General features: G+C 39.0%; 2 protein-coding genes across 4 annotated transcripts in view; one reads left to right on the forward strand and one right to left on the reverse strand.

Moving 5' to 3' along the window:
* The window catches only part of WDR26 (WD repeat domain 26), a 32562-nt gene extending 17725 nt beyond the window's left edge, over positions 1-14837 (forward strand). The window contains exons 8-14 of the mRNA XM_064648107.1: positions 2093-2233; positions 3520-3639; positions 4405-4550; positions 5058-5136; positions 5710-5839; positions 8462-8647; positions 10078-14837. Coding sequence (XP_064504177.1) covers positions 2093-2233; positions 3520-3639; positions 4405-4550; positions 5058-5136; positions 5710-5839; positions 8462-8647; positions 10078-10103 — 828 coding nt within the window. The 3' untranslated portion in view covers positions 10104-14837. The remainder of the gene's footprint in view (positions 1-2092; positions 2234-3519; positions 3640-4404; positions 4551-5057; positions 5137-5709; positions 5840-8461; positions 8648-10077) is intronic.
* CNIH4 (cornichon family member 4) lies at positions 1-27655 on the reverse strand. Of its 3 annotated transcripts, none has more exons than XM_064648110.1 (5): positions 27550-27655; positions 26178-26246; positions 25034-25146; positions 20319-20459; positions 1-1052 (listed from the first exon to the last, which is right to left on the reverse strand). In XM_064648110.1, exons 1-5 carry the CDS (start codon positions 27616-27618, stop codon positions 1028-1030), a joined length of 417 nt encoding a protein of 138 aa, XP_064504180.1. In that variant the 5' UTR covers positions 27619-27655; the 3' UTR covers positions 1-1027. The 3 variants fall into 3 exon arrangements, with proteins under 3 accessions (XP_064504180.1, XP_064504182.1, XP_064504179.1); XM_064648112.1 differs by lacking the exon at positions 1-1052 and adding an exon at positions 11396-12949; XM_064648109.1 differs by lacking the exon at positions 1-1052 and adding an exon at positions 19572-19773.

The raw sequence follows: 27655 nt of genomic DNA on the forward strand, positions 1-27655 counted from the left end.
TTCATTTCATACCATGAATTTCTTATTTCTTTTCTTAGTTTAGACATGTAGGTGCGTCTATCTTAACCCATGTCTCGGTTTTCATTTTTGTTTGTTAATTTCAAAGTTCTTACTCAGACGCAACAGCGTTAAATAATGTCTTGAGTGAACTTGGTTTGTGCATCGATGCATCATTTGACTGTTACGCAGCGTGGCAGAATCTTTAGAGCACACAGGGTAACTACATTTGGTGTATCACCTTTCCTAGTTTGCATCTCTCTTTCTTAGAGTTCTCCTTTAACTTGCTCCTTACAAAAATCTCCTGCACTTTCTGAAAACTGTTGACAGGTTTTTGGCTTTTCAGCCAAGGAGCTCAACTGCAGACTTAAGCTGATGCTTGAATAGTTGTTTCTACATAACAAAAAATTTGGATAATGTAAGAGATAGAACTCCTGAGATTTCTTTAGGTGGTGGGTGGGAAGTAGATTCACTACATTTGGGAAAGTTTGCCTGAAATTCCACTGACTGTTGTTTTAGAGCAAAACATGGGATAGCAGTTTTGCTGTATTTGGAGAGAAGTATGAGAGCAGTATGGAAGATAGGAACAGCCACAGAGTTCTGTCATTAGAAGGGGAATATCTTATATGTCTTGCTCCTAATGAGTTTCAAGTATGCTGAAGGGACTGGCTACTTTAATTCTGTTCTAAGAAGAAATGCATTAGTTGCAGACAAGCTCCAGGATGTGAGATGATGTCACATATGATTCAGTTTCCTTGCAGATCATTTTGGCTACAGACACAGCTGTGTCTAATGCAGTCCAGGAGTAATGATTAGAATGGAAAAGGGGTCTTGAGGAGGTCCACTCATTTGCCCCTCTTTCTCTGTACTCTGAAGATTATTCTTATCTCACTTTCTTTTGAGGAATTTGCTTTTTCTCATCAGCAGAACCCTCAAAGCTGCAGGCTGGCTGAGAGTCACCAAATCCCTTGCAGCTGATCCCACAGAACAGTCCTTCAGGTCACTCTTCTTCTATTCTTCCTCTGCAGAATCAAGAGGTGCTCTGTTGATTAATACTGAAACAAAAGAAAGAGAAGGGTTAGGGTTAGGGTTAGAGAAATCAAGTTAGATTTTCAAATCAGTCACTCTTTTTGAAAAAAATTTGGAGATATAAGCATCTGCCATGCAGAGAAAAACCATGGGAGAGGGAGAACAATTTTGATTTCCCTTTTCCAAGAGGCTTCACAAAAATTGTCAGCAGTTTAACAAGCTCTGTTCTACTTTCTGTATATGCATGTTGTTGTCAGGAGTCAGTGCTAATACTGTATTGAAGCATGTTTCTGTATTTAGGAAGCCAATGTGTGGTTGTTTCACAGTATCTCACTGTACTATTTATCTTTATAAGCTTCTTGAAAGTCAAGTTCCTCTGACAAGGCAGCAGTAAAACAGTTGTAATATAAAGATGATACAAGATGATGCATGTGCCAAGTATGCTTCATTCACTAAATCTGGCAGAAAACAGCTTGCTGTAGGCAACACTTCAAGAATACCTCTCAAGGAAGTTTTTAAAAATATCTTTCTGTAAAACTTCTTCCTGGAGCAGCACGCACAAGATACGCTCAAGTTTCTAAAAATATTGGCACTTCAAGGTTTTCCCTTGTCAGCCTACATGAAGGTTTTGGTTCTGTCTAACTGTACCAGGCTTCCAACATGCCTTTTAAGCAAGTAACTTAATTCTGTAAAATATAGATAATATTACTTTCATATTCCAGTAGATGCAGAAAGACTTGACACTACAGAAATCTTATGTACTAAAGCAAGTGTAATGTAATGTAAAACTTTGTACACAGTGGTATTTTGTGAGGTTTGCAGTTAGAATCACAGAAGATTAGAACAAAAATACCTACAAGTGTTCTTGTTTTGCCCTTAGAATCTTTCATTTCCTGCCCCTACTCTGTAAACTGGCAGTTGCTCTTCCAGTAGGAACCTATTCATGTCTCACAGGTGTGACAAGTTGCTTAAAGTAAACTTGCTGTGCTGTACTTGGACACATTGGATATGTGAAATCTAGTAGGAGTTCATTTGCATTGTCTCAATAGTATCTCTCTTGTTCCAGGATACTCACCAGCTAAAACTACCTAAGACATTAGAAGGTCACGCGTATGGGGTCTCTTACATTGCTTGGAGTCCAGATGACAACTACCTTGTTGCCTGTGGCCCAGATGATTGTTCTGAGCTTTGGCTCTGGAATGTAGAAGTAAGTGGTGACTAAGAGTGAAAAATAAAAACGTTGTGGTCAACCTGCTGCTTTTGTTTCAATTTCTGAATACTTCAGGTGTGAAAGAAGTAACTGCTACAAACTTGAGCGAAGGTGTTGAGTGTAAAGAAGAGATGCTGATCTCCCTGCCCCCCTTTTAATTTGAAAAAATAATTACGGCAGCCTACAAATTCTGTACTCTGTACAGAACTGAAATTAGAGTTCAAGTCTAAGTGCCTGGGATTGTGCAGCAATTCTGGTGTATCTAGTTATGGATCTTTTCTGAGAAGGGATGGTGTAAATGCATAGAACCTTAAAGAGGTTTTGAAGAGAGGGACAGCAAATTAATCAAGAGAAGCAGAGGGCAGAAATATCATTGAAGGGAAGCAATTGCTCATTGATGATTTTAACAGGCAGCAAAAGTAAGATCCACAGAGGCTTAAATTTATGATTTCAGAACTTTGTCTTTCAGTCAGACACTAGGGCATTTTGCCATTTCCTTCATGAATTTGCAAATCACTTTTTGCTGTTGAATTTTATGGGCACTTGAGTTGATATAAAAGCTTCCCTTGCCTCAGTTGTGAGCTGTATAGTCTTTCTTGTGCTGTCTTGGACTCTGAACTAATTCAGTTTCCTAAAACAAAAATGTTCCCTTTTTTCACCCTTGGAACACTTTTCTTCTGTTTAATTGACTAAATTGGCTCAGTGAAAAGCACTAGAGCTGGCACAAGGGAATAGAGAGAAGCCCTTACTGTTCTGACAATGGTAAGCCACTCATTGGTGTTCTGTCTTGTGAAACGGTAGCTTTATACACTAGGGATGAAAGCTGAATTTTGGCCTGGAGAGCTTCAGCTCGGGGAGGAAAACATCTAAATACTGATACTCCTGGCTTCTTACCGAAATGTATTTTGTCATCTGTCTTTTCCTCCTATAGTCTCCTTCTCTCATTTTCAATGTTTGTTTGTTTTTTTATTTGATAGTGCTTCTCTTGCTCCTGACTTGTTCTTGTAATTTCTTTTCATTCCACGCTCATAATATTTCAGTTGTCTGATACACCATCTCTGTTGACTTGAGGGACAAAAGAAATTGTCCCAAATAAAGTCCAAAATCACTGGAGATGCTAAAGTAGTACTGCCTTCTTACTGCATTATTGATTGGTTAGTATTGCTTTTTAATAAACATGTTGAAGTACATGCACTACCAAACACTACACGTGTCAGATAAAATTATCAGTGCCATTTTGGGAAAAGGTTCTGGTATAAGGCCTTGCTGCCTTTATTTTACAGACTGGGGAGCTGAAGACAAAGATGAGCCAGTCTCATGAAGACAGTTTAACAAGCGTGGCCTGGAATCCTGATGGGAAGCGTTTTGTAACGGGAGGTCAGCGTGGACAGTTCTATCAGTGTGTAAGTTCTCTGCCTCTGTCCCATTGAAAACAAAGCAAGAAATTAAATTTTGGTCAAATCTGAGGTTCATGTTTTTTTCAGGTTTTTCATGTGTGTGTACACTAAAGCTTCCGATCCTTTGTAATTGAAAGAAGCAATACGTTAATGCAAGTATTTCAGCAGCACTTCTGTGTGTAGCAGTTCGAAGGGTTTGAGCATCTTTGGTCTGCCTAAAGGAGGATTTGTGGTGTGGGAATTTTTTCTTAGCTTCTCCAGAAAATACACTAATAAAAAGTAGTGCTTTTGTCCACAAATGTTATTTATTCCATAGAATTTTGACATCTTTCTTAGTTTTTGCATGCTGTCTTTGCTCGTGTAAACAGAAGTTTGAAATTCTCGTTATCTGAGTAGTGTTGATTTTGGATGGTGGTCCACAGTCTCACCCTGTTCTTGATTATTTGCCATCTGACTTGGTGCCTGGAATAATAGTGCAATGTGTAAACCTCACTCACTGCAAAGGTCAGCTCAGTGATGTGGTGTAGATGGCACATGTCATGCACGAGAAAATAAGTGACAAAAGGGATTCTCAGCTCTCCAGGGCAGATTGCTACAAAAGCCCTCAGTTATGACAACCAAGCCCTCCCTTTTAAAGGGTGAGATTACTTTCTGTAGCAATTTTCTGAACAGAAGGTGAAAAAGATGTGTCACAACTCCTCAGAGATCTGAGACTAATGGTTCATTTTTTTTCCTTGTTTGTGTCTTTTTTTTGTGTCTTCTTTTGATCAGGATTTAGATGGTAATCTCCTTGACTCCTGGGAAGGGGTGAGAGTACAATGCCTTTGGTGCTTGAGTGATGGGAAAACTGTTCTAGCATCGGACACACACCAGCGAATTCGGGGTTATAACTTTGAGGATCTCACAGACAGGAACATGTAACTACTACTTCTTTCTTTGGTTTTGAATTCCTGCTTCTTAGTGTCAGAAGAAGGTTGAGGAAGGGTTTGGGGGGCAGGATGGGAAACAAATTATTAAAATGCTCTCAGTATTAAAAGAAGACAAGAATAGCATGGGACAAGAACTAGTAAGTTCCAGCAAGCAGCATTAGATCAAGTATTAGAAATAACCTCCTAAGCACTTGAGTGGATGTGTTGACATTTCTGTCATCAAGAGTTGTAGTCCTCTCAATTCCTGGCATATTTTAGAGGATCCTGCCTTGAATTTAGGAGTTGAAGTTGAAGTCTGAAGTCTCTTGGTCTTGGGATTTACCATAAATATAAGCAAGCTATTGCAGACCTGGCTTGTACTGATGTATAAAGATATACCTAATTTCGAATTCAGAATTATTTTTTCCTGATGATATTGCAGATACAGGACATGCCTTTTACCTTGGTGTTGCATCATTATCTGGTTATCTTGACACTTGTGTTCTGTCATTTCAGAGTACAAGAAGATCACCCTATTATGTCGTTTACTATTTCAAAAAATGGCCGTTTAGCTTTGTTAAATGTAGCAACTCAGGTGAGTTGGTGATGTTGAATAGAAATGCGAATAAATCTTGCAAATGCTTCCTGTGCTTAAATATTTTGATGTGAGTTGGGATATTTGGTATTAATCAGTTGTATATCATGTAATATGAAGGCCTTAATATTCATAGGTAGAGCATGGAATTTTCTGAAAATAAGCCAATCTTATTCGTGAGACTGAATTTTTTTTTTTTGACTGATTTATACTCAGGAGTTTCATGTTGTGAAATATGTACTGCTAAATGTTATTTAACTGGCTTTTGCATCAGAAGGCCAGGTACAGCAAGAATTGTGGCAGGTGAAAAAGTCTAGGGCATGAGAATTAGATTTTATTTATCTGATTGTACTTTTGGAACCTTGGATAAGAATAGGAGCTTTCAGAATGGAAGGGACGAAGGGCTGAAAGTTTAGTTTAGTATTTTGATACATCTTTACTCTCTTTATCTAGTAACAGTACTGAGGTTGGCTCTGAAGTAGTGTACTTTCATGTTTAATGTTTTTCTCATAGTTCAAAAAAATGCCATTAATAATGTTTATGATGAAACTCCTTATATTTATTATTTTCCAGGGAGTTCACTTGTGGGACTTACAAGACAGAGTTTTAGTGAGAAAGTATCAAGGTGTTACACAAGGATTCTACACAATTCACTCGTGTTTCGGAGGTCATAATGAAGATTTCATCGCGAGTGGTAGTGAAGGTAACACCATTCTCCCTTCTGCAGAAAACTGGAACGCTGTATCCTTCCTATACCTTAATTTTGTCAGTAATAGTTGCTAACAACATTATGAAAGCAAGCAAACTGGTTCATGAAATAAATTTGAGGTGTGCTGAGATTGAGGCATACTTCAAGAAGTAATTGTGGGCTAGCAGTAAGAATCTTCTGAGAGGATGGTACTAGTAGAAAGCATTAATGACTCTTTTGTGTTGCTCCTCTAAAGCAAAAGCATCTGCACAATTTTAATTAAAAGTGGGTGAGGTGTTCTTGAGGATTTTTCTTTTTGTGGTGTGATATTTAGACTTATGGTTTGAACAAAAAGTACTCCTGGGGAATAACAGCTTCATTTGCCTGTTGAAGATACAGGTGTGGTGAGGTTATTTTAATTTCAGTAGTCATTCTAATTGCAGACAGTAGTCTCAAATTAAGCAGTTGTTGACGTAGTCTGGTAGGGTTTCTTGGTGATCAAAGGCATTGTGGTGTGTTTTTATTCAACTGTCTGTGGCAAGAGCAGAAATTTGTTAAAGGTTTATATCTTGAATTGGTTCAGTTCTGTCACTGTAGTGCAATCACCTGCCATGTAGGTCACTTAAAATTCAAGCTTATGCAGGACTAAGAATTACTCTTGGAATATGTCAACAATCACTGTGAGTGCTATGTAACTAGGATGTTAGGAAACAGTACTATTCTTTTTGGAAAATACTAAATATGTCTAAAATAAAACCAGGTTTCACCCTCTGAGCATATCCAGTCAAATATGACTGAAGGACAGCACCTCCAGTCTTCTAGTCCGGTGTGAACCTCTTCTGATGGGTGAACAAGCTTCTTGGTTTGAGACCTGAGTATCCAAAAGTTCAGGATTTTGTTTAGCCATAACTATGTGTAGGTATAGATACTGTAGTGCACCAATCCTTTTTTCCCCCCATTTATTTACTCTTTATTATCTTCTTTGTCTAAAAACTACTGAGCAGTAGTTGAAACTGATGGTACGTTATCTACTTAGACTTGAACTCTTTCAAGCTCTTGCCTCTTTGTACTGAAGTTGCAAATGGGGCTACTGAGAAAGTCCTGTTTTAAAAAATAAGCAAACAAACAAAAAATAACAGATCACATTGTCATAGTCTCTTTTAAAGTAATTGATTACATTGTAATACATCTTAAAGCATATTGTCAGCTAGGTAGGGGTTTTTCTCACCATTGCATCAATAGGAAGAAAATAGAGGTCTCTAAGAGGGAGATTAAGGCAGCAGTCAATGTAGCTAACTTGTTTTTTCCAAACCAAAACACTGGTATGTGTTTAGGCAGAGTGTGAGCAGAGTGTGACTTGTGTTGTTTGCTGTTGGTTGCATGGATGTGTAGTCTCTTGCAACGGTTAAGTGGAGTGTAAGCACAACCAGAACATTTGTGTCGATATGAGTACATGTAAGGTGGTACACTGAAGTGAGCTGGCTCAGCAGAAGACAGTTGTTACCACATGGTCCATGATGCTTTTCTAGCAGGTAGGTCAGAGAGCAAGTTTATTTTATAAGGGGTTGGGAGGAGGAACAGAGGAAGACTGGTTTGTTTGCGAACAGCCTTCAGAGTGACATCTACATTAAAGCCTTTCAAATAGATTAAAATACTTCCATTTGATATGCTAGACGTGAATACCAGGCTTTTGTGTAATACTTGCAATACATACTTGTTCAGTTTGTGCAGCTCTGCTTGGAATATTCCACAGACATTACTAGACAGGTAAACCCACAGCCTTGTTACAGGATGCTAGTCTACAGCTGGGAGACACTCCCACTCTCAACTTATTCTGAACTGTGGCTGGCTATAAAGCCAAATACACTTCTCTAGAAATTGCAGTAGAGCGTCTAACCAGTTTGCTATTCTATTTCAGGGATGTTGCTGGAAGTAATTTAAAACTTCCCATCACAAAATAAGATCTGTAGGGTTGTTTATTGCACCTGCTTTAATATGTGCAAATTGATATCTCTAAATACCACACAATAATTGTTAAAGACAGTAATAGCTCACAATTTGAGCCATTAGGTTTTTCCCTCCCTCATTTGCTCTGTTTGCACTTTCACTGGAGTGTTGCAGGTCTTTAGTATTAAGATGTTTTTCATAAACTATAGAGCTGTGATCTTATCTAGCAGTCATTAACAGGAGGTGCTTATAAGGAGGTCTTAGTACTCATGACTTTATAATACCTTTACTAATCTCTAAATACAATTATTTGAGGGGAGAAAAAAAATCTACAAATCTTCCTTTTGAATAAGATTACAACTCCAAGATTAGCTTGGTTTCTCTCTTTAGCCGTGTATTCTCTTATTTGCATTGTAAAACATTGTAGTCAGATGTTTTTCTTCAAATACCTAGTATAGTAGACTTGCAGGTGTTAATGGAAGAGCTTGACCTGTATTCTTTTGATTGCTTTTAGAATAAAAATTTTGTTAGTGCTATTGCACACTTGGGACATGGGTTTTAGACACAGGTTTTGCAACATTAATGAGAGCCGAGTTGCTGAGAGCTTGTGTGGAAGTGCTGTTTGATACAACAAATCAGCCCGTGCAGGACAGTGTTTCTCAGTCTTCTTTAAATGTGTGTTTTGTGTAGATCACAAAGTATATATCTGGCACAAGCGTAGCGAGCTGCCGATTGCGGAGCTGACAGGGCACACACGTACAGTCAACTGTGTGAGCTGGAACCCGCAGATTCCATCCATGATGGCCAGCGCCTCCGACGATGGCACTGTTAGAATATGGGGACCAGCGCCTTTCGTAGACAACCAGGATATTGAAGGTAAAAACCTGTGTGTTTACTAAAAAAGAAGTTACTGGGTTTTTTGTTTGGTGTGGTTTTTTGGTTTGTTTTTTGTTTTTTTAGTTTTTTTATGTCTGTTGATTTTTATCTAAATGATTTATGCTGTGGAATAAAAAGGAAAGAACTGGTATTTCTAAAATTATTCTGACATGGCCCTATAGAAGAAAACTGTGGTCTCACTAAGACCTCAGGATTATATTAACTTATTTATGTAGACATCTTTAAAATCTTGCCTCCAATGCTTAAGGTTTAATAACGTAAAATGTTATTAAAATTTAAATAATGCATTCTAATCACACTGCAAGTTGAATGGTATTACAATGCTTACAAAACGAATCTCCAAAGTCTGGAGAGAGTGTGAAGTTTTCCCTAGGAATATCTCTAGAAAACTGAACCTTTACTAAACCATCAGCAACTACATGTGTCCAGGAGAGAGAGAACGCTCGTTTTTGTGCTGTCAAAATGTACATGTGTTCCCAGCCCTTCTTGCCTCCCCCAGGACTGTTAATGAGATGACTGCTGGCGAGTTGTTCTGCAGTTTATATGCATCTTAGTACAAGGTTGAATATGTATTTGCAGTGGATATTAAAAAGTGCAGTATATCCTATTGCCACAGGACCTAATGAATACTGGGTGTGGATACAAGTTCAAGAGGAACCTGGGCAGAGTAATCAAAAAGAAATCCATTTAGTGCTACTAGAGAAGTAAACACCTCTAGTTCAGAATGTCCCCTAAGTAAAAATGGCTGAAAATTGGAAGGATATTAGGAGGAAGAATTCCCTCCTCTCCCTACACACTTGTGCTTTCTGACACATCTGCTTCCAGTCTTGAACTAGGTGGACCAGTTTGGGTAATCTGTTTGTAACACCTGGAATGTACCTTCAGAGCCTGTCCACCAGTTGGTTTTACTCATGGTTTTGTTGTTTGGTTTTCTCTAGTTAGTGGCTTGCTCACTCTTTCTTAGTTCCTACAGAAAATGAACTAATAAGTGCCATAAATACCAAAACAACAGAAAATAGATTTCTCACAGCAATGCTTTTGCAAGAGGTATAGGTGCACAGAGTAATACCTAACAACTTAGGAATCTTAAATGGGTAGCAAGACAGCTTTGTAATTAGAACACTCCCCTGGAACTCAAATGCAAATGTGTTACTTTGGAACAGAGGCTTTTTGAGTACCCACACTTAACATGCTAAATTAATTTCTAGATTGATATTAATAATTTTATCTAAAATAAGTAATTTTTAGCATGGAATTTAGCTACAGTATGAGCTAAATTAACCTAATGCATGTTCAGTAAAATTATGTAAATACACTGTACCTGTAATTACCTTATAACAGAAATATTAACTATTGCTAAGATCTTCCAGCTGTGATTTCTTTCTCTTTATGTTTTTGTTTTTGCTCAGAGGAATGCAGTAGCATGGATAGTTGATGGCGAATTTGGAGCAGACGACTTCAGTTTAACTTAATTAGTCGTATTTTAAATGGCTTGGGATTTGGTGCAAACAAACATGATTGATAGCTGGACAGACATGCTCGTCATGAAAAAGAACCATTTCTGAAGCCCGGTTGGGGCCAAACATTTACCACCTTGCTTCATAGTAACCAGTCGAGATGAAGCACGTCCTTAGAACTTTGTTGGACACCGTGTTGAAATTACCCCCCCATCGGTTGTGAAGAACTGTGCTACATTCAGGCTAACCATTGAACTCAGTATATATATTTTTCCCTCCTGCCTTTTTGTCTGGCAGGCTACTGTTCTTGTTGCTCTTCTGTGTAATGAAGTTTAAATGCTTGTTTGGAACACTTTATTTAACAGTTTAGAAGGCTTGATAGAAAGAGTGCTTTAGTCTGAAGAGTATACATTGGATAGGAAAGTATTTCCTTCTCTTGTTTCTCAAGTCTCTCTCCGCCTTACTTAGCTTGAGATCTTTGCAGCTTGGTTCATGGATTCTAGCCTTGCCCGTTGCGCAGTATATATATAAATTGAGATGATAAACCAATGAACAATGTCAAAAGCACTCTCAGTATCACATTTGACAAAAAGTTTTGTACTTTTCACATAGCTCGTTGCCCTGCAAAGGGGTTAACAGCACAATTTTTTAAAAATAAATTATTTATAGGATTAAAATGACTTCATTTGTATACATTTGGAATTAAAACAATGCAAGAAGTGTCATGAAACACGGTATCACTGATGCTTTTCTGGAGTGTCTTGAGACCCAATCAGAAGCAGTGGCTGGAAGGAGCTTTGTGTAGGCAGTGAAGCTTGTTTTAGATGGAGGAACTCACTGTCCATCTTAACAGATAAATTGTATTATTTAGGAAAAAAAAAAGGATGTTCAGACTGCACCACCAGACTAAGTTTAAACAAGGAAAGGTTTTTTTTGGTTTTTTTAAATTACATAAATATATGCAACAACACTGTTGTAGAAGGTAGACTACACTTCAAGGGAGGAGTGTGTTGAAAGGTCCTTTCTTCACAAAGTCAACATTTTGTATAAGTAATTAACATACAAATCATAATTAAACACTTGTATTACGATGGAAATTTTTCTTTATTTGATAAACAAAGGTGTATAGATTTCTGTGTTGAGAATATACTTTTAAGTTTATGGATTTAAATGCCTCTCCCAGACCTTGTTGCAAGCTGGTGCTGTAAACAACTTGACACATCTAGGAATTGTTCCACTAATATCCCATGTTAAGGAAAAAACAGAGACATTTATAATTTAAATATTTATTCTTTTTGGTGTAAACAGATGGCCTGGCATCTCTGTGCTTCTGCACTACACACAAATTCATTATGGGATGGCACTGGATTCCCTTTTGCCACCGTGGGTGGAAAGGTAGTGTTGGTACTGCTGCGAAGTAAAGAGGGAGCAGGGAAGGGCATGCCATGCAGTCGTGTGAACAGAGGTGTGGACTTCATCCTTTAATGAGATAATAATCTAGTGTTCTTATTAGTCATGTGTGGAAGAAGGATGGGGGAAGGTTTGCCGGAATTCCTGGGAAAAGTGTAGCCACTTTGATGAATGGGAATGTGGTATTTCCCAGAAAACCAAAGTGAAGGTTAGATTTATTTTTTTTTCTTTTTAGATTCCAGCCAGGTGGTTGGTGTTTTTCTTGCCTTGTGTGCAAACTTATGTGTGAGTTAAGATTCTGATACTATGGTTGAGACCAGCCCCAAATCTGACCTTAGTCTTTCAGTACCTCCAAAACCAGGTAGGAACTTAATGTTCTTATCTGCAGTCTACAGTACATCAGCCTTAAAGTTAAGGTGAATGCTTTGATAGCAATTACTGTTCCACAGTACTGGGAATACATATGTGAACTTGACACTATAAATCATTTCCCCCTTCCATGAATTAGTTCTGGAGGAAGCTCTTTGTTTCTCTTCCTAGTTCTGACAGTGTAGGATTAGTCAGGCTTGTTCCTATGGTGTTGGTGTTGCAGGGAAACAGACAAGTTCCGAAGATCAAATTTCAGTAAGTTAAACCTTTGGGTTTTAAAGAAAAATTAACTACCTAAATTGTAAACAGTGTGTTACATGTTCAAAACACGGTATAATTCGTAAGCAATGCCAGTATGTGAAGCTTTGGAAGTTATTCTAGTATTGTCTTACTCTGGAACTTGTGTTTTCAAACCAAACATTGTTTAGGGAGATTAAGGAGAGTAATGGTTTTGATGTCTTTTAATAGTCTCATACAATGGTCTGGCACTACTTGCTTACCTCATGGGAATAAAGTGGGAACTCTAGGGAGGTGGTGAAGGCTGGATCAAATCTCAAGTGGAGATTTAAATTCTCGTATGCACTTCAACAGGCATTTTCAATGTGGTGGCCATAACTAATCAGAGTGGGACTCCTTACTTGGCACAAGCTGTGTGGGGGTGTGTGCGTGCTGGTGCCTGGTTTCCACTGCAATGCAATTAGAAATTTAAACCTAGTACTTCTGCCCAAATACTGCCTGTCTCTTCAGTACTTGGTTTGTACCCATAAAGGACACTTCAGGTATTACGAAGCAGAGTTAGGGAGAGGCACGTGTTCCGAACTCTCTCCTTTAGTGTCGTGGTGCAGCCATGCCATGTAAAGGAAAGCTCCAAGCAGATGGCACTGCTTCCAGAGTGTCTCAGTCACAGGTGTTGCATCGCTGTCAGCGCCTCACGGGTGATGAGCAGAGAGCAGAGAAAGGTGAGACCCGTCTGCATTTTGCCACACTACTTGGTCCCACAGCAAACTGCCGTTATAGGTGTAGCAGCAATGACTACCATTCCAACCTGGAGATGAAAGAGGAACCTAAACCATTTCAAACACATCACATATTCACAATATGTGAATTGAAAAGTACCAATACTTTTTGTGCACAGACTGTAAAATGAGACTGGGGTGGGGTGGGGGAAAAAACCCAAATAAGTTTGCTCGTTTGCAGCGTGTTGATTTCCATGTGCTTAAAAATGTTCATAGGCTGGAGTCTAAGGCTGGAACAAGTACACACCCACAATAAATTACTGTATTTCTAGTCAACAGACCGATGGTTTTAGAGAGGAAAATACTGTAAGCGTGTACTCATTTAGTAACTTTCTCTGATCACCTGTTGGCTTAAAATATTCACAGTAGCCCCAGGTTACTATCAAGGCAGATCTTGGAAAAAAAAGAAGTGCTGAAGCATTTTATTATCTGAATGTTCTTTAGCTGTTCAGGTAAGTAATTTTCAAGGGCACAATGGAGCACAAAAGGGAAAATGGTAGCTGTGTTCTTGTTTTGGAGGGGAGGGTAGCGGGGAAAATGACACCTTTGTTTTTAAATTCCCTCTGTCTTTTCTAAAGTTCTCCAACTTTAAAGTTAACTTCTCTTTATGATTGGAGCAAAGATGCAAGCTAGAAATCTACCCAGATCTTGCCAGTTACTTCTCAACTTGGCTTCAAACAGGTAATGTTTAATAAAACTCCGTATGCTGTTGGGAGTTTGTGTCTAGTTGTGTAACTTCTACACTGCTAAGTGATACTCCCGCCCAAAGTCAGTTTTAAAGGCTTCCTTAGCAGGAAACCGGGACTCGAACAATTAGCTGTAGCTTGAGGGGGATATGTTGTAGACCCAAATGGGGAGGGAGGTAGAGAGAGAAGAATGGACATAAAAAGCAGAATTTACTGAGCAACAGACAAACTACTGTAACTCAAGGGGGAGGAGGAAAAATGCACTTTCAATAGTTTGTCCATATTTTTAGCTACAAAGTACACTTGTATCTGATTTTTTTTTTTTTGAGATGGCTTAAGAGAAACACCCATCCCATAAATGGCTAATCCTCCTTTTGACCTCCTCCTGTCTTTTCCACATTGGCTTGAGTCCATTTTCAGCTGCCATACTTAATTTTGAAAACTGCTACTTTTAACAATGTTTAGAAAGAAAAATCATTAACTATGACACTTTTTTTAAACAGGGTGGACTTAATTGAAGTGTGCAGTGTTGAACTACTGCTGCAGTAGCTGCCTCTAGTTGTTGAAATAAACTGTAGACAAGTTTTCTGTCAATTAATCCAGATAATCTGGATTCAGTAAAACATCTGTGAGAGTGTTCCTCCCATCTGGTATGAATGTGTGTGTGCATGTGTTCCATGAACAGACAGAGAACCAAATGTTCTAGGTACTTGTCATGTTTTATTGCATACTTTAAGTCGTGTGTATGTGAAGTGTCCTTTGACCAGAAGGTTTTGGTTAATATCAGTATATTTTTATAAATTTGAAATTCATTGTGCCCCATCTTTTTTCTTAAACATTTTTCATTCTTAGGGTATATGTGCTAGATTTGAAACTTAACATTTTTAGGCACAGATGGAAAAAGTTATTGGCTCCTTGAAAACATATGGGACAAAATGGATCCTCAAAGCATGTATGTACTTACAAACCAAGCTGTAGAGATCAAGAAAAGAACTTTATTGTTGATCTCAAGATTTCTAAATTGTCAAGATTTATATGGAGTTGTGGTGGAACTAGTTAACACTTAGAGCTTTTGGTATGTAATGACTATTTGCTATGGACTGATATTAAATGTTTCAAAGGATTGCGTTCTTAAACTTTCTGGATTTTTGTTACTCTCCTCGGATATTATTAAGTAGTTAAAATTTCTTTGCTATATTACATTAAAAACATAAGAACTTTGGGTCTCGTATTTATTTTCACTTGTTTTACTAATTATTTACAGAACACCGTTTTAACTTTTTTATTTTATAAATGTGTAGTATTTTAAACATATCTTTAAAAATTGTTCAATTGGAACTACATTAACTTCTGATTTGTTTTTATTAGGATTTTTAAAAAAAACAAAACAAAAACAACACTTTTTCCATGTTGGTGCACAGCACTTAACAGAAATGTTTGTATTCCCTTTCTTTCAATTCAATAAACAATAAATAACTGGAATGAATAGTTCTTAAGTTTCCCTAACTTCACTTATATGACTGACTTGGATGTTAATTTCTTGATCATTAATTATAGATTCCTTCCATATTTGTAGTATTTCACTTCCTCGCTAGGAAAATTAACTTGTGGCCATTGAGCAGATGAGTCACCCGGTGTTGTGTGCAGGCTTTGCAGTGTTTGATGTCTGGCTCTAACCCACCTCATGCTTGTGTTTTCATTGGACATTCAGCAGTCGACTTGCTCACGTCCCAGTCTGTGCTTATCTCCCTTTTTGAACACCTGCTCCTTTGAGGCCCCGTGAAATCCATGATTCCTTAATGCTGGAGCTTGCCTAAATACCAGATGCAGGTTGCTTTAGGTCATCGGTGGGTTTTACTGGGGTTTTTGATAAAGCACTTGCATCTCCTGCCTTTGTTCCCTCCAACTAACTCGGTGTTCTTGTCCCTCCTCCCTGTGCCTTAAAGCAGAACCTCATCTTTATCCTGCACTTCCATTCAGCTACAGCTTATTTCTGTTAAATAAAAAGTTGTACCTCAATTTCCACTCCCTGTAGCTTTTCCAAACTCAAACCTTTTGCTGAAGTGCGTTCTTGAATTCTTAGAGCTTATGTATTGATTAGAAAAGATCTTTACTCCCTCTAGTAGCACCTTTGTATTAACTTTATTCTCTCCTGTACAGTTTAGGCAATGTATAGATAATTATGGCTTAAATGCAGCTGCCAACAGAAGGGGCATGCCTTACTCCTTTCCATGTCCTGCTTTGTGCCACTTCTCTTGGGTACTGGTATTTGCAGGAAGGTTGTTGGATTGCAGACCCACTTAAGCCATAAATGCAGCAGATGAAGGAAGTTACTAACAAACCCAGCCAAAAACTGTGCTTCATCTGCTGTCCTGTCTGCCTTTAATGGGTCAGAAGAGTGCAAGAGAAACAGGGATATGAATTCTCCAGACCTGTGACATTTCAGTATTTGTAAGATTAAAAATTAACTGCTGTGGTCTGGGTTCTTGTTTGGTTTTGGTTTTTTTAATCCTTCAGATTATTAAAAAGAAATTACATAAAGAACCTGAGAGTAGATGTGCCTTTCATAATTACCTTAAATCCAAACTCTGCCTGAGGCAGGGTACTTCTCTTACACCTTGGCTTATGCTTTCTGTGCTGCCTGATGTGCCTCTATGCATGTCTTGCACGTGCTTAGGCTGTCAACTCATCAGAGATGGCAATCCCAGTTGTGTCCTCACTTTAAAAGACCTATAATGCTCTGAAGAAGAACCACTGAGGTTTGTATGGCTCTAATGTTTCTACCAAAGTAAGATGGTTAATGTACTGATAACTGCATGGTGGTTCATATATATAGCCCACATTTTCCTATCACTACCTCCAGTGGCCATCATACCATATACTTGGAGGCAAAAATGGTCTTCTGCCACTTGTACAAAATTCTAGAGAGCTTCTTGTGAGAGAAAAAAAATTAGAATAAAGCTTTGACAATCCTGAACAGATGAAGATTTGCTTTTATGGGCTTATCAGTGTTTCAGGTTGATTGTTAACATACATGTAGAACTGTTCTTAGGGCTACTGCTTATACCACTGATGTTCTATGTTCCATGAAACAGAACTACTTCAGGGAAAAAAAAAACAGATACCAGGATGAGGAGGCAAGTATATTCTTTAACAAACCAGGCTACATAACCAGCAGTCTGTAACTGAAATGAATAATTAGGAGGAAACATGCAATTGTACCTATTGTAACTAACCCCCCCTCAAATGCAGAACTCTTAATAGCTGTCTCATCTCTCTGAAAACTGGAGTGACTGTCATCTTCACAAGCTGACCAGGCTGAAGACTGGGAGTGAGAAAAAAGCTCAATAATCTGTTAAAAGTTGGAATCCCTGCAGGGCAACTTTAGTGTTTTCATGGATTAAGAGCTTTCTCTAAATCATAGCTAATCATTTGAAGGATAAGCTAATGGTTCCTCCGTGAAGTTACACTTGGATGCCTCAGTTCCAAAGGGAGATATAGTCTGGTGAGTGAACAGGAAGGGATCTGTGTTTGGTCTCACACGCATTTATGGTGATAGATGAATTTTTATTAAAAATGGGTCCAAAATTTCTAATTGTCTTGAATTGTGTATAATAAGCTTGGGTTTAAATTACCCTGTTCTTCCCTCCAGGAGACCCAGAAAATAGGGATTTATTTTTACTACCATAAAATTTCTGTGCTCTGTGGATCTCCCATGAGGGAGATGACTGTAGGATCCCTATTTCTTGCTAATGAACCACAGTTTTAGCAATTACAAATATATTTTTCTTGTTGCTGACACTGAAGATTTCTCCTGAGGCAGGAAAGGACCCTGTACAATAGGAAGGCTTTGAATTACCAGTGGAATTACTGAGCAGAATTGTAGTCTCTGAAACCTGCTCCCAAGGTTTTTGCAACTATTATAATCAGTTGGTAGATATAAATGAAGAGAGAATTTATTTATATTAAAAAATTGAGGTGGGAAGTTTGCATTCATATAAAAGTATAGACTGTTTAATATTTGACAATCCCCAATTAGAAAACATTTTTTTTTTTTTTTTTTTTTTTGTTGGTCTATCATGGTTAATAATTCACTCTTGAGGAAGTGGGGAGGAATCCACAGTAACATCCCTCCAGGTCAGGGAATACACATGCTATCCCCATTTTTTTTTTACCTCAGATATGTTGTTTTCCCTTATCCTTCTCTGTCCTGCTCCCATCTCTGAAGAAACACTTGTCTGGGTAGGGAATAGAAGCTTTTCATAGTGAGTGATAAATTTTACCAGTTTCCTTGGGGAATGGGTCTACTCTATCTAAACATCATCCCTGCAATTCTGAGGTGCTAGTAGTTAGAAATCATCAGAGACAATGTATCATACAAACACTTTCATTAATAATAAAGCTCTTACCTCAAAATCATGTCTTTAGAATAAGATATACAGCTGCTAGTTCAAGTGATGGACTTGCAGATTAATGCTCATGTTTCTCAGTGTGAAACATTAATGAAATATATCTACTGTCAGCACTACAGCAAGGACCTGACTTAATTAACTTATCCACATTGCCCTTTCTTCTAACAGATAGCACCCAAAATATGTAGTATGTTTTTCTCACACATGAATAATTTAATTGCCTGCCACATAAACTGCTACAAAAGTTACCTTCTGCTCTCTAAGTTTTACTTGCTCTCCTTTTCCCAGACTGACATCCTGTCTGAGTTTCAGCTTTATAGGGCAGTACTTTCTGTAGCTTGATTTTTTTGTGGTTTAAAGTAGTCAGTGGCATACAGCTGGGGTAGCTGTTTCCTTAATTATTTTTTAACGAGCATGATTTTCAGCAGTTTTTCATCTTTACAACAGCTGAACTTGGACTCCATCCATCACAAATTTAAAGCCAAACTTTTCCTATAACAAACACTGAACACGAGGTATCTACAGAAATCAAGCCTCAGAGTTGTCTTTTTCATTGCTGGCCATGAAAACAATCTGTTAATTACAGCTGTGCACTAAAAAACCAAGTACTTAAGGAAGAAAAAGCTCATAAATTTTAGGACATAATTACAGAAGTGTATTTTTAAAGTGTTTTAATTGATGTGTTTGTTTCAAGAGACCTATTTCCAAGCACATATAAAAAAGTTTAAAGACAGTTATTGGACAGTGAGGGTACAAACTCAGGTTTATACACTTATCACTGAGGCAAGAGCTGCACAAAAAGAACTGAGTTTGCTGGTATCATCGAAGCAGAGTCACATCAGAATTGGGATAAATGGGGTTATGGTTTACCAGACCATTTCCCTGAGCTAGACATACTCTTGGTTCACCTCACTGGACATGGAAACAGCAGGTTCATGGAGTAGCAACTCCAAATAGTCTTTTGCTCTGTAACCAGCTCCAACCAGCAAGATGATGATTACTTTATGTGAAGGTCTGTGATGTACTTCAGTGACAAAACAGGAGTTGAAGGGAAAAAGCAAGTATTAATCATGTTTCTTATTTATGTTTTTCACTCTTACACACAGGTGTCACTTCCACCAAAGGGATCTTAATCCATCCAAAAATGACTTCACATAGGTTGTTGGAGGGAGGGGTGAAAAGGGAGAAAAGCATAACTTTTATTCCACTATTTTTTACCTGGAAAAAACACTGACACGAAGATGCAAGCTGTGCTACTATTCCACTTTGAAATCTGTGTTGCGGGCACTGCTTCAAACTAGGCTTGAGTAGGACAGCTTGACAGCCAGAGGCACATCCTGACATCTTTCAGTAAGAAGCAGATACCAGAGCTGCACTTAAATTTGTTCTGGAACTACCATCATTACCAGCCCATGCTGCTGAAATGAGTTTCCCTTCTCACCATTTAATTCCTACAAAGGTCAGTTCTGTAAGCAAGGATTGCATCTTACAGAAACAGCAACTCCAGCAGTTTGGGTTGTAAAGGAACAAAAACAACTGCTACACAAATCCAATGTCTTTTGAAAATATTTTATGTTAAAAATACAGAAAAATATTTCTTGTTCAAAGAGGAAAAATATACTGCATGACGACACTGATCTAGGTGTGTTCAGAAGGTGTCTGAGGCTCCACAACCAGTCACTGGAGTGATGACCCAGTTTGGCAGCTAATGGTTCTTTTTCAACTTCTCAATCATTTATCAAAGCCAGAATCATACTGTGACAAAACAGAAAACATGATACCAGTGGATTACTGAAGCATGTGCAAGCAGGAACAGCTATTGCTGTCATGAGAGAGCTGCACTTGAGCCTGAAATAGAAACTTAAGGCAACTGCTGTGTGCTTTGCTTATGAGGACAAGAGCTGCAGAAGTAATATTGCTGCAGAATAACAGCAGCTCTGCCATCTTGTAGTAAGTGGCCTCATCACAGAACTCATCCATTTGTAACTTAGATCAACTTGGTCCTCAAGATTATTTCCATTCTAAATAGGCCACTTACTATAGGCACTGAAAGCACGTAACTCTTTATATTGTGGTGATTTAGAGATTAAGGAGTAGCCTGAGTTTCCAAATAATGTCTGATCAGAAAGAATAAAGGTATATAATGAGCCCACAGATAGCTGTCAAAATATATTACTGAGGCTTAGCAGGATGCAAAAAGATAAGACTAGAATACCAGCAATTACAGTAGAAGAACAGAAGAGAGAAAAATAGCTGGCAGACAATTCCTTTGTTCCTTGGGAGCAATTTTTGAAACTAACCTGTAAAGGTACATGAAGAAACAGAGCAGATGAAAGCCCAGTTTAATCATGGCTTCTTTCATGTGTGATTTCAGTTGTCCTCGGTTATGGATCTCTGTGGGATCAAACACTCCCATGTTTCCACTTGGCACCATAATGTACCTGAAAGTTTAAGAATAAAGAAAAAAACACCACACAACAAAACCCAAAAACGTAGTCATTTAATCATTAGGGAATGTCAGGAGAAGGAGAGGGAGAGAGCTTTCCCAGAAAAGAATTTCATCTAAAGAGTTGTTTCATGATTCAAGGTAAGGGAGTTCTTTTTTAATTCTATTTCAGTTTTAGGATATTGCATGTATCTCTGCCAGTACAACCCACAAACAAAAAATAGGAGGACAAGAAGTACTAAAAGCATCAGCCTGGCTTCCCATGTATAAATGGGAGAGATTCCAGGTAACAGCCAATTCCAGTTAATTGCTGTTCACAGTTACTTGCTGTCATGGAGAAAACATCCACCCACAGTGGAAAGATGCATTAGATGAAAAGGACTGGAAAAGACTTCATTTAGCTAAGAATTAGTGATTTATTTAGCAAAAAAACCTCACATAGATAATCACAAACTCTGGTTGGCAAAATGAGATGGTGTATGACAAGACAAAGGATCTGTGTATTACTCCTGTCTTTGTCACAGCCACCCTGTCACATCTCAGCACTGACACTGAGGCTGAGAGGATGAGAGGCTGGGCAGAACTGAAGAAGTTCTGCTGCCCAAACCCACATAAGAACAAAAGTTGAGTGAAACCAAGTGAAACGTAAGGAAAGGAAGAATGAAGTTGGAAAACACAATGCTTACGTCCTGGGAAAATTCAGCAAGCACCATGGTTTTTTGTCACAAGCATTTCTCATGGGAGAAAATAGGAGCAGATGAAGTTCTCACTCCTGCTGAGCTCAAGCTAGAGCAGTACTATTAAATCATTGAGATGTCATACAGTCTTTACCTTCCTGGATTAATAATCTTTCTATATGGGAATTTAACCCCTTGTGGAGCAAAAAAAAGGTTTCAGAACAGAACTTTGATTTTCTTTCTGTACTCAAGTGGCAACACTTGTACTCCAAAAGGCACTTCCTCACCTCTTACAACATTCATTTCAATAATAGGAGGAGAAGAAAGGGAACAAGAAACAAAGATGTTTTCAAGTGGCAGTACAAGACTGGAAAAAAACCCCAGTAAGACCACAGTATGTGTCCTTCACACAGAGGTATTAAAAAGCACTGCAGCATATTTGACTAGTTTCAGAGACAGTTGTGTCCCATGAAAAATAGTTCATGTGAACAAATTCCAGTTTGAAATTCTCTTCTAAATTTGAAGTTTTAAAGGATTGTTCTATTTTTAGTAGTATAACAGACATTATTGTCCGTTTACTGGGAATGGAAGGCATTTAATTGGAATAAAAGGAAGAACACAAGTTTCCTGTACTAATTTATCCTAGAAATAGGGCACATAATTTTCTTACATGTCTAGGATAAGAGTGCCACAAAGGCAGCACGTATTAATTTTGCTTTTTAGGAAGAATGATAACACTTAAATTTTGCAACTTGACTGCAGAACCTGTGAGGTATTTTTTCCTAGAGGCCCACAAGTTGGGACAGCTTATATTACATATCTAAGGAAACTAGTCATGGATACAACGATGCTAATGCTGACAAACCCAACTCAAGGCAGTTGTCATACTCTAAACAGGCCAAAAAACTTCTACAGCAAACATGACAACTGTCAGCTTTAATGGATACACACACTACTGCCTTCAGTATTTCCATTCAGTGGGAGCTGCTGCCACAGCAACAGGACACTTCCCTCTAGATTACACAATTTTTAAAGTGATGTAGAAGTTCTGGTCAGAATTTTGCCTGCATTTTTAAGATTTTTTTTATTTTTTTTTTTTCTTTTTCAGTTTTAAGATGAGTATTATCTACTTAAAGACACAGCAAGAATCACATTATTTGGACCTATCCTCTCAAGATTTATATAACAAAGCAGAAAGAAAAAAATTGAACACTTCCTTAAGAGTTTTAAAACAAGGAGAATGTAAGACAAAACTGTCTCACTCGAGACACTACAAAATTCATCAAAAAACCCCCCAAATTAAATGATCATCTGAGCATGCTGAACAAGAAGGGCCAGCAGGATGTTACAATAAACATGTTTGAAAGTCTCCCTTGATGCATTATTGACCAATTTATCCTTCCCAGCATTTATTTCTGATGCCCCTTTTGCACAAAATCTCCCTCCTCCAACTGAAATCCTTGAGACATTTAGTAAATTAGGCAAGTACTGCCATTCATTCATTGAGATTAGGCAGATTTTGAAGAAAAGTGAATGACAGGAAGAGATTATCCTACCTTTATCATTTTTACTACAAAGCACAGACTGCTTCAGTCTCAATATAATTATTTCTGTAATCATTTTGGAATAGACAATAAACTTAAACCCTTCTGAATTTGTGTGCAGAAATACTGTAACATACCGAGAAGATGCAAAAACATTTAGCTGATGCCAGATGTTTGCAGCTCACACTAATGGGTTCACATTTCATCTGTTCCCACTTGAGCCGACTTTAACTGACACCTTCTCCTCTCTTCAGGGTATTCCAACTACTTTACAGTCCACCATTCTCTACCATGCCTCTTGTCCATTGAACACTGGGTCAAATGTATGTTCTATCCCAAATCTTCAGATTTCCTTTATAATCATAAAATGGTTTTGGTTCAAGGGATCTTAATGATCGTCTTGTTCCAACCCTGCTGCCACCGGCAGGGAAACCTTCCACTAGACCACGTTGCTCAAAGCCCCATCCAACCTGGCACTGAACACTTCAGGGATGGGGCATCCACAACTTCTCTGGGCAACCTGTGCCAGTGCCTGATCACCCTCACAGAAAAGAATTTCTTCCATATACCTAACCTAAATTTCCCCTCTTTTAGTTTGAATCTATTACTCCTTGTCCTATCACTACAGTTCCTGATTAATTGATAATGCTAAACACCACACCTGCTTTTGCAAATCTCTAATTCCGTCATTATAGATGGGATAATCCAGGCTATTAGTGTGAGTGAAACTCCTCAATCCACAGAAGGAAGGCAGGATTAGTGATATAGGCTTAACATTTTGATTTCTTGTGGCAGGACAGGCAAAGTATCATATTGTCAGATGCATTTATTGCCTACACTGCATATCTAAAATTGAGGAAACAATCCCGGATTTTAGGATATTCAGAATATTTATGCCATGTATGACAAATATAAAATGAGAGCTGTCAATAAAAACAGCAGTCAAAGCTTATTGCATGAAGTGTGGAAATAGAAATCATTTATCTTCGAAAATTTACTCTAACAGGCTTTAGAAGGGAAAGCAAGGTGCTACTTTAAAAATTAACATAAATACACCAAATGAAGCAGCAACAGGGTAACCAGTAAAGGAAAGCTTCAAAGCTTCAAAGCAAATCCATTCTCTCTCCAGTGTCTCTGCAGAAACAGCCTTGCCTAAATGAAACATCAAACTCCAAAGCTGCCAGCAGATACCAAACAGAATACTGGTCACTTTGTTAACAGTTGTACATGTGGGTGGCCAAACAAAAATAGGCAAAAACATGCCCCACGTGTGTGCATTTAGGCAACATTTGTTTATTAAGCACAAAGTTACACTGTGGTATGTTACTCCGGCTTAGAAACATTTGAAGGCTTCGCTGGCATTCCACAGAAAACAAGGGTGATGAATGCATGGCTATTTTGCCCAAGAACAGCCAGGTTATCAGTACAGAGATACTCAGCTTTGTTTTGATGAGAGCTATGAACTTCTTGTTTAATTCTACCAGTGACTCAACCCACCCCTGCAACTAGTTAACCCTAACAGGTTCAGGCAAACAAGAATTACAGCAAACTTTTCTTACCTGTACCTTAAACTTTTTTATTCCCATAGTACAGTGTTTAGAGATAATTTCTGACAAATTCACACCCAGTTTTCATTAGTTTAACAACTGTAAGGGTCAGTTCTCCAAACATCAAATGATACAAGATAAAAAGAACATTTTTTGAACTCACAGTCCCGGTGTTGCCACATGGAAACCCTTACTGATAACTAAACCATTTCCAAGGGGTGGCAGCCCAGGGCACAAAGACCAGTAACACTGACAGCTTTCCTAGGATGAAAAGTCTGCAAACCTTTCCAAATACAAAGAAGCAGGATGGGGGAACAAAACCAGTGCAGATGAGAGGGAGAAACAAGTCAGTGAATGAAGGAGGACATTGTGTGGGGGACAACACCCCAGCCCAGTGGTTTTACAACCATCAGGCAAGCTGACCTCAGCACTTTTATGCCGATATCACGCACGTAGGCACAGCATGAAAAACATTAACAACTCTGTCTGCAGTACTTCATAATCCCAATTAATATGCTATTATTTCCTATGAACTTGGGAATGACCCACAAATCAAGATTCCTGGGCACTGGGGATAATGAAAGGAAAGGCCAAAAGTTTCATATCCTTTACACTGTTGGGTTTCTTATTATTTTAATGGCAAGAAGAGGTTTTATGTTAGTTTGATCAATGAAGACTAGTAGCAGCTCAAGAACACAGCTGAAACATCTCACCATAACATATTATTTATCCTTGTACTACACTTAAAGCTAAACTAGTAACAGTGGGGGAAAAAAAGCACATAAACCCCTGTGCACTTACCTATATATATTCCATGTTGCTACTGGCAAATTAAGGAGAAAGATGAACCAGTGCAATGAAATAAGCATTAATACTGTTACAACAGCATGGCCAATCACCTCAGGGACCACCCACTGTAAAAAGGGAAAAGAAAAGGGTTACACACACAAATGTAAATTCCTTTCTGAAACAGAGATCTATATGGAGTTATCATCTCATTCTAATCATGCAAAACTCAAGAGAGAAACATTCATGGCAGAGGCATGTGATTCCATCACAGTGTGGAGAAATTAATACTTTCAGGCAGATTCCAGGCAAGTAAGCCAGAAATCAAGGCCTACGATATTATAACAGAGGTGCTTTATCCAAGCATGTCTGGAGAGCATCACAGCAGCTGTCTGAACACAACTGTATTGCACAAGCACTTAAAAAAGCGAGTTAAAAAGTATACAGTGCTCATTTGAAATCACTGCAGAGAACAGTGGATTTAGGAACATAGATAATTAAAATCTGCACAGACACAGAACGTACAAACAAGCCTCAGGCTTGGAACAGATAAAAATGTTGATCAATATGAAAACTGCAGTTAAATTGGGTCAGCCCCTTGCAACTACACATTTTTGGTTTGATAGTATCCTGTACCTTTCTCTCTTTCATTAACAAAAAAATACCTTTAAATCCAAGTGAACACACATACATGGGAAGGCCACACTGATTTAATGCAAACAGTTTCAAGCAGATTTGGTTAAAGTGGTACTTTTCCTTATCACAGTAAAACTCTACTGTTCAAGAGAGGTTAGAAATTACACAGATCAGAGAAAGTTGCTGTGAAGACCTCAGAGTTCAGTCATGAGTAGACACCCTTGGTGTGGTCCACCTACAAGAACCAAAGCACAGAACTCAAGAGCTCTGTGAAGCATTGTCTCAGTCCCACCAGTTTAGGCAGCAGCCCATCCTGGAGCACCAGGGGGCAGAACAACAGCCTTTTGTGACTGAATTTGCTGAAAGATGGGCACCCAAAAGAGACAGGCAGGCTGAAGTAAAGCATGTATGCAAAATCCTGCCAGGCTCTCGAGGTATGCATTTACACCCCAGTCATTTGTGATGCTGAGATGAAGGATGTGGTTTTCTCAAACCACATTAAATGCAATGAGGAACAATTTACTTTATTGAGTTTGGAGCAGCACGATCTAGCGTTGATGTAGTCACATTCCAAATCTGATAGTGTGATTATCTGGAGTCCAAGATAAGGAAACATTGTATGGTGACTGGGAATACACAAATCTTTATTTTTAGCCAATAAATTGGGGAGAACCCTCTTGCTCTCATTGCAGACATCTTGTTCCATGTTGATCTGCCTAGGACATATTTCAATCAGTTACAACTCACTCCTATGTCAGGTAGAAAGCTCGGCTACATTTTATTATCAGGCCAAGTAATTTTATGATATTTTCCCAAGGGCAACTGTTGCACAAATGCTAAAGTTCAGTTCAACTCTTACAACAAGCCAGGGAGGCAAACTCAGTAATTTTAGTATCAGATTTATTAATACAACCCTTGAAGCCAGAACTTAAAAGTAACAAAAAGTTAATGCACTTTTTAAACTCTCCTCACAATAAAGCAAAATAGTTCGGATTCAAGAAGTTAATCTACTTTTTTTTAACACTACTGGATTAATTAATACTTCATTAGGCAATAAGAGAGTAACATCATTATTGAATGAACTTTCAGCAACTGAAATATGAATATTTCGGACAGAAAAGTCCTCTCAAAAAAGGCTTAAGATGCACGTGTGCACATCCTCCCGCTATGTCCTGTAAAGACATTGTCCTTTTCTCCAAGGAAATGAACACAGTTTTTTCTATTCCTAAAAAAAAGAGGTGAAGGCTTTTCATTTTTCAACAAATAATCTATCCTTCTAGGCCGAATTTTTTTCCCAAGTGCTTCTGTACTTGTTTCTGTTAGCAGCAGGTAGACTCTGAAATAGCACAAGGATTGAAAGAGGTGTAAAAGCTAGCTGGCTTTTACTGAGAAACGTAAAGAAAATGAAGCCAAATCTGTGCCTCTACATTGCAACACCGCCAGGCAGCAAAGGCTGCGGGCGGGTCTCTAACAAAGAAGATGGAAATCCTGTTTGTCGAGGAACTCGGAGCCCCACAGCCCGGAGCACACGCCTAAGACAAGGCAAGGCACTCTCGCAATTCGAACCCTGTTGCGCGGCCGCGCTTTTTAGGCCCGTGCGGCTCCCGAGGGCCGGCGCCGGCACCGCTCCCTGTGCTCCCACAGCTCCTTGTGCTCCCACAGCCCCCCGCCCCGCGCTCCAAGAGCCCAACATGCTCTGGGCACCGAATCCCGCGGCGCTTTCCCGCAGCCAGGCGCTTCGGGCTCCCCGGATCCCCCGGTCCAGGGGGCTGCACCCCGGGCCCCCGGACCGCGGCCGTGACCCGGCGCAGCTCCCCCCGCCCCGCCGCCCCCAGCCCGCCGGCCCCGGCCCGCCCTCGTGCCCCATCCCTGCCCGCCCCCAAGGAGCAGGATACGAAGTAGACGGAGAGGAAGATGAGGGCGCAGCAGTCGATCAGCGAGAAGATGAAAACCACCGACTCCATCCCGCCGCCGCGCCCGCCGCCCCCGGGGCCCTCCCGG

Source organism: Pseudopipra pipra, chromosome 3, assembly GCF_036250125.1.
Source record: "Pseudopipra pipra isolate bDixPip1 chromosome 3, bDixPip1.hap1, whole genome shotgun sequence".
In the NCBI taxonomy this organism is placed as follows: domain Eukaryota; kingdom Metazoa; phylum Chordata; class Aves; order Passeriformes; family Pipridae; genus Pseudopipra; species Pseudopipra pipra.

Bases quoted from the DNA above. Each gene is read 5' to 3' on its own strand.
- CNIH4 (XM_064648109.1), bottom strand. From the start codon at position 27,618: ATGGAGTCGGTGGTTTTCATCTTCTCGCTGATCGACTGCTGCGCCCTC. The intron at 25,147-26,177 runs GTAAATTGTTCC...CCCTTTTTACAG, and splicing joins GCTGCTCCAAACTCAATAAA to TGGGTGGTCCCTGAGGTGAT. The intron at 20,460-25,033 runs GTAAGTGCACAG...TTAAACTTTCAG, and splicing joins GCAACATGGAATATATATAG to GTACATTATGGTGCCAAGTG.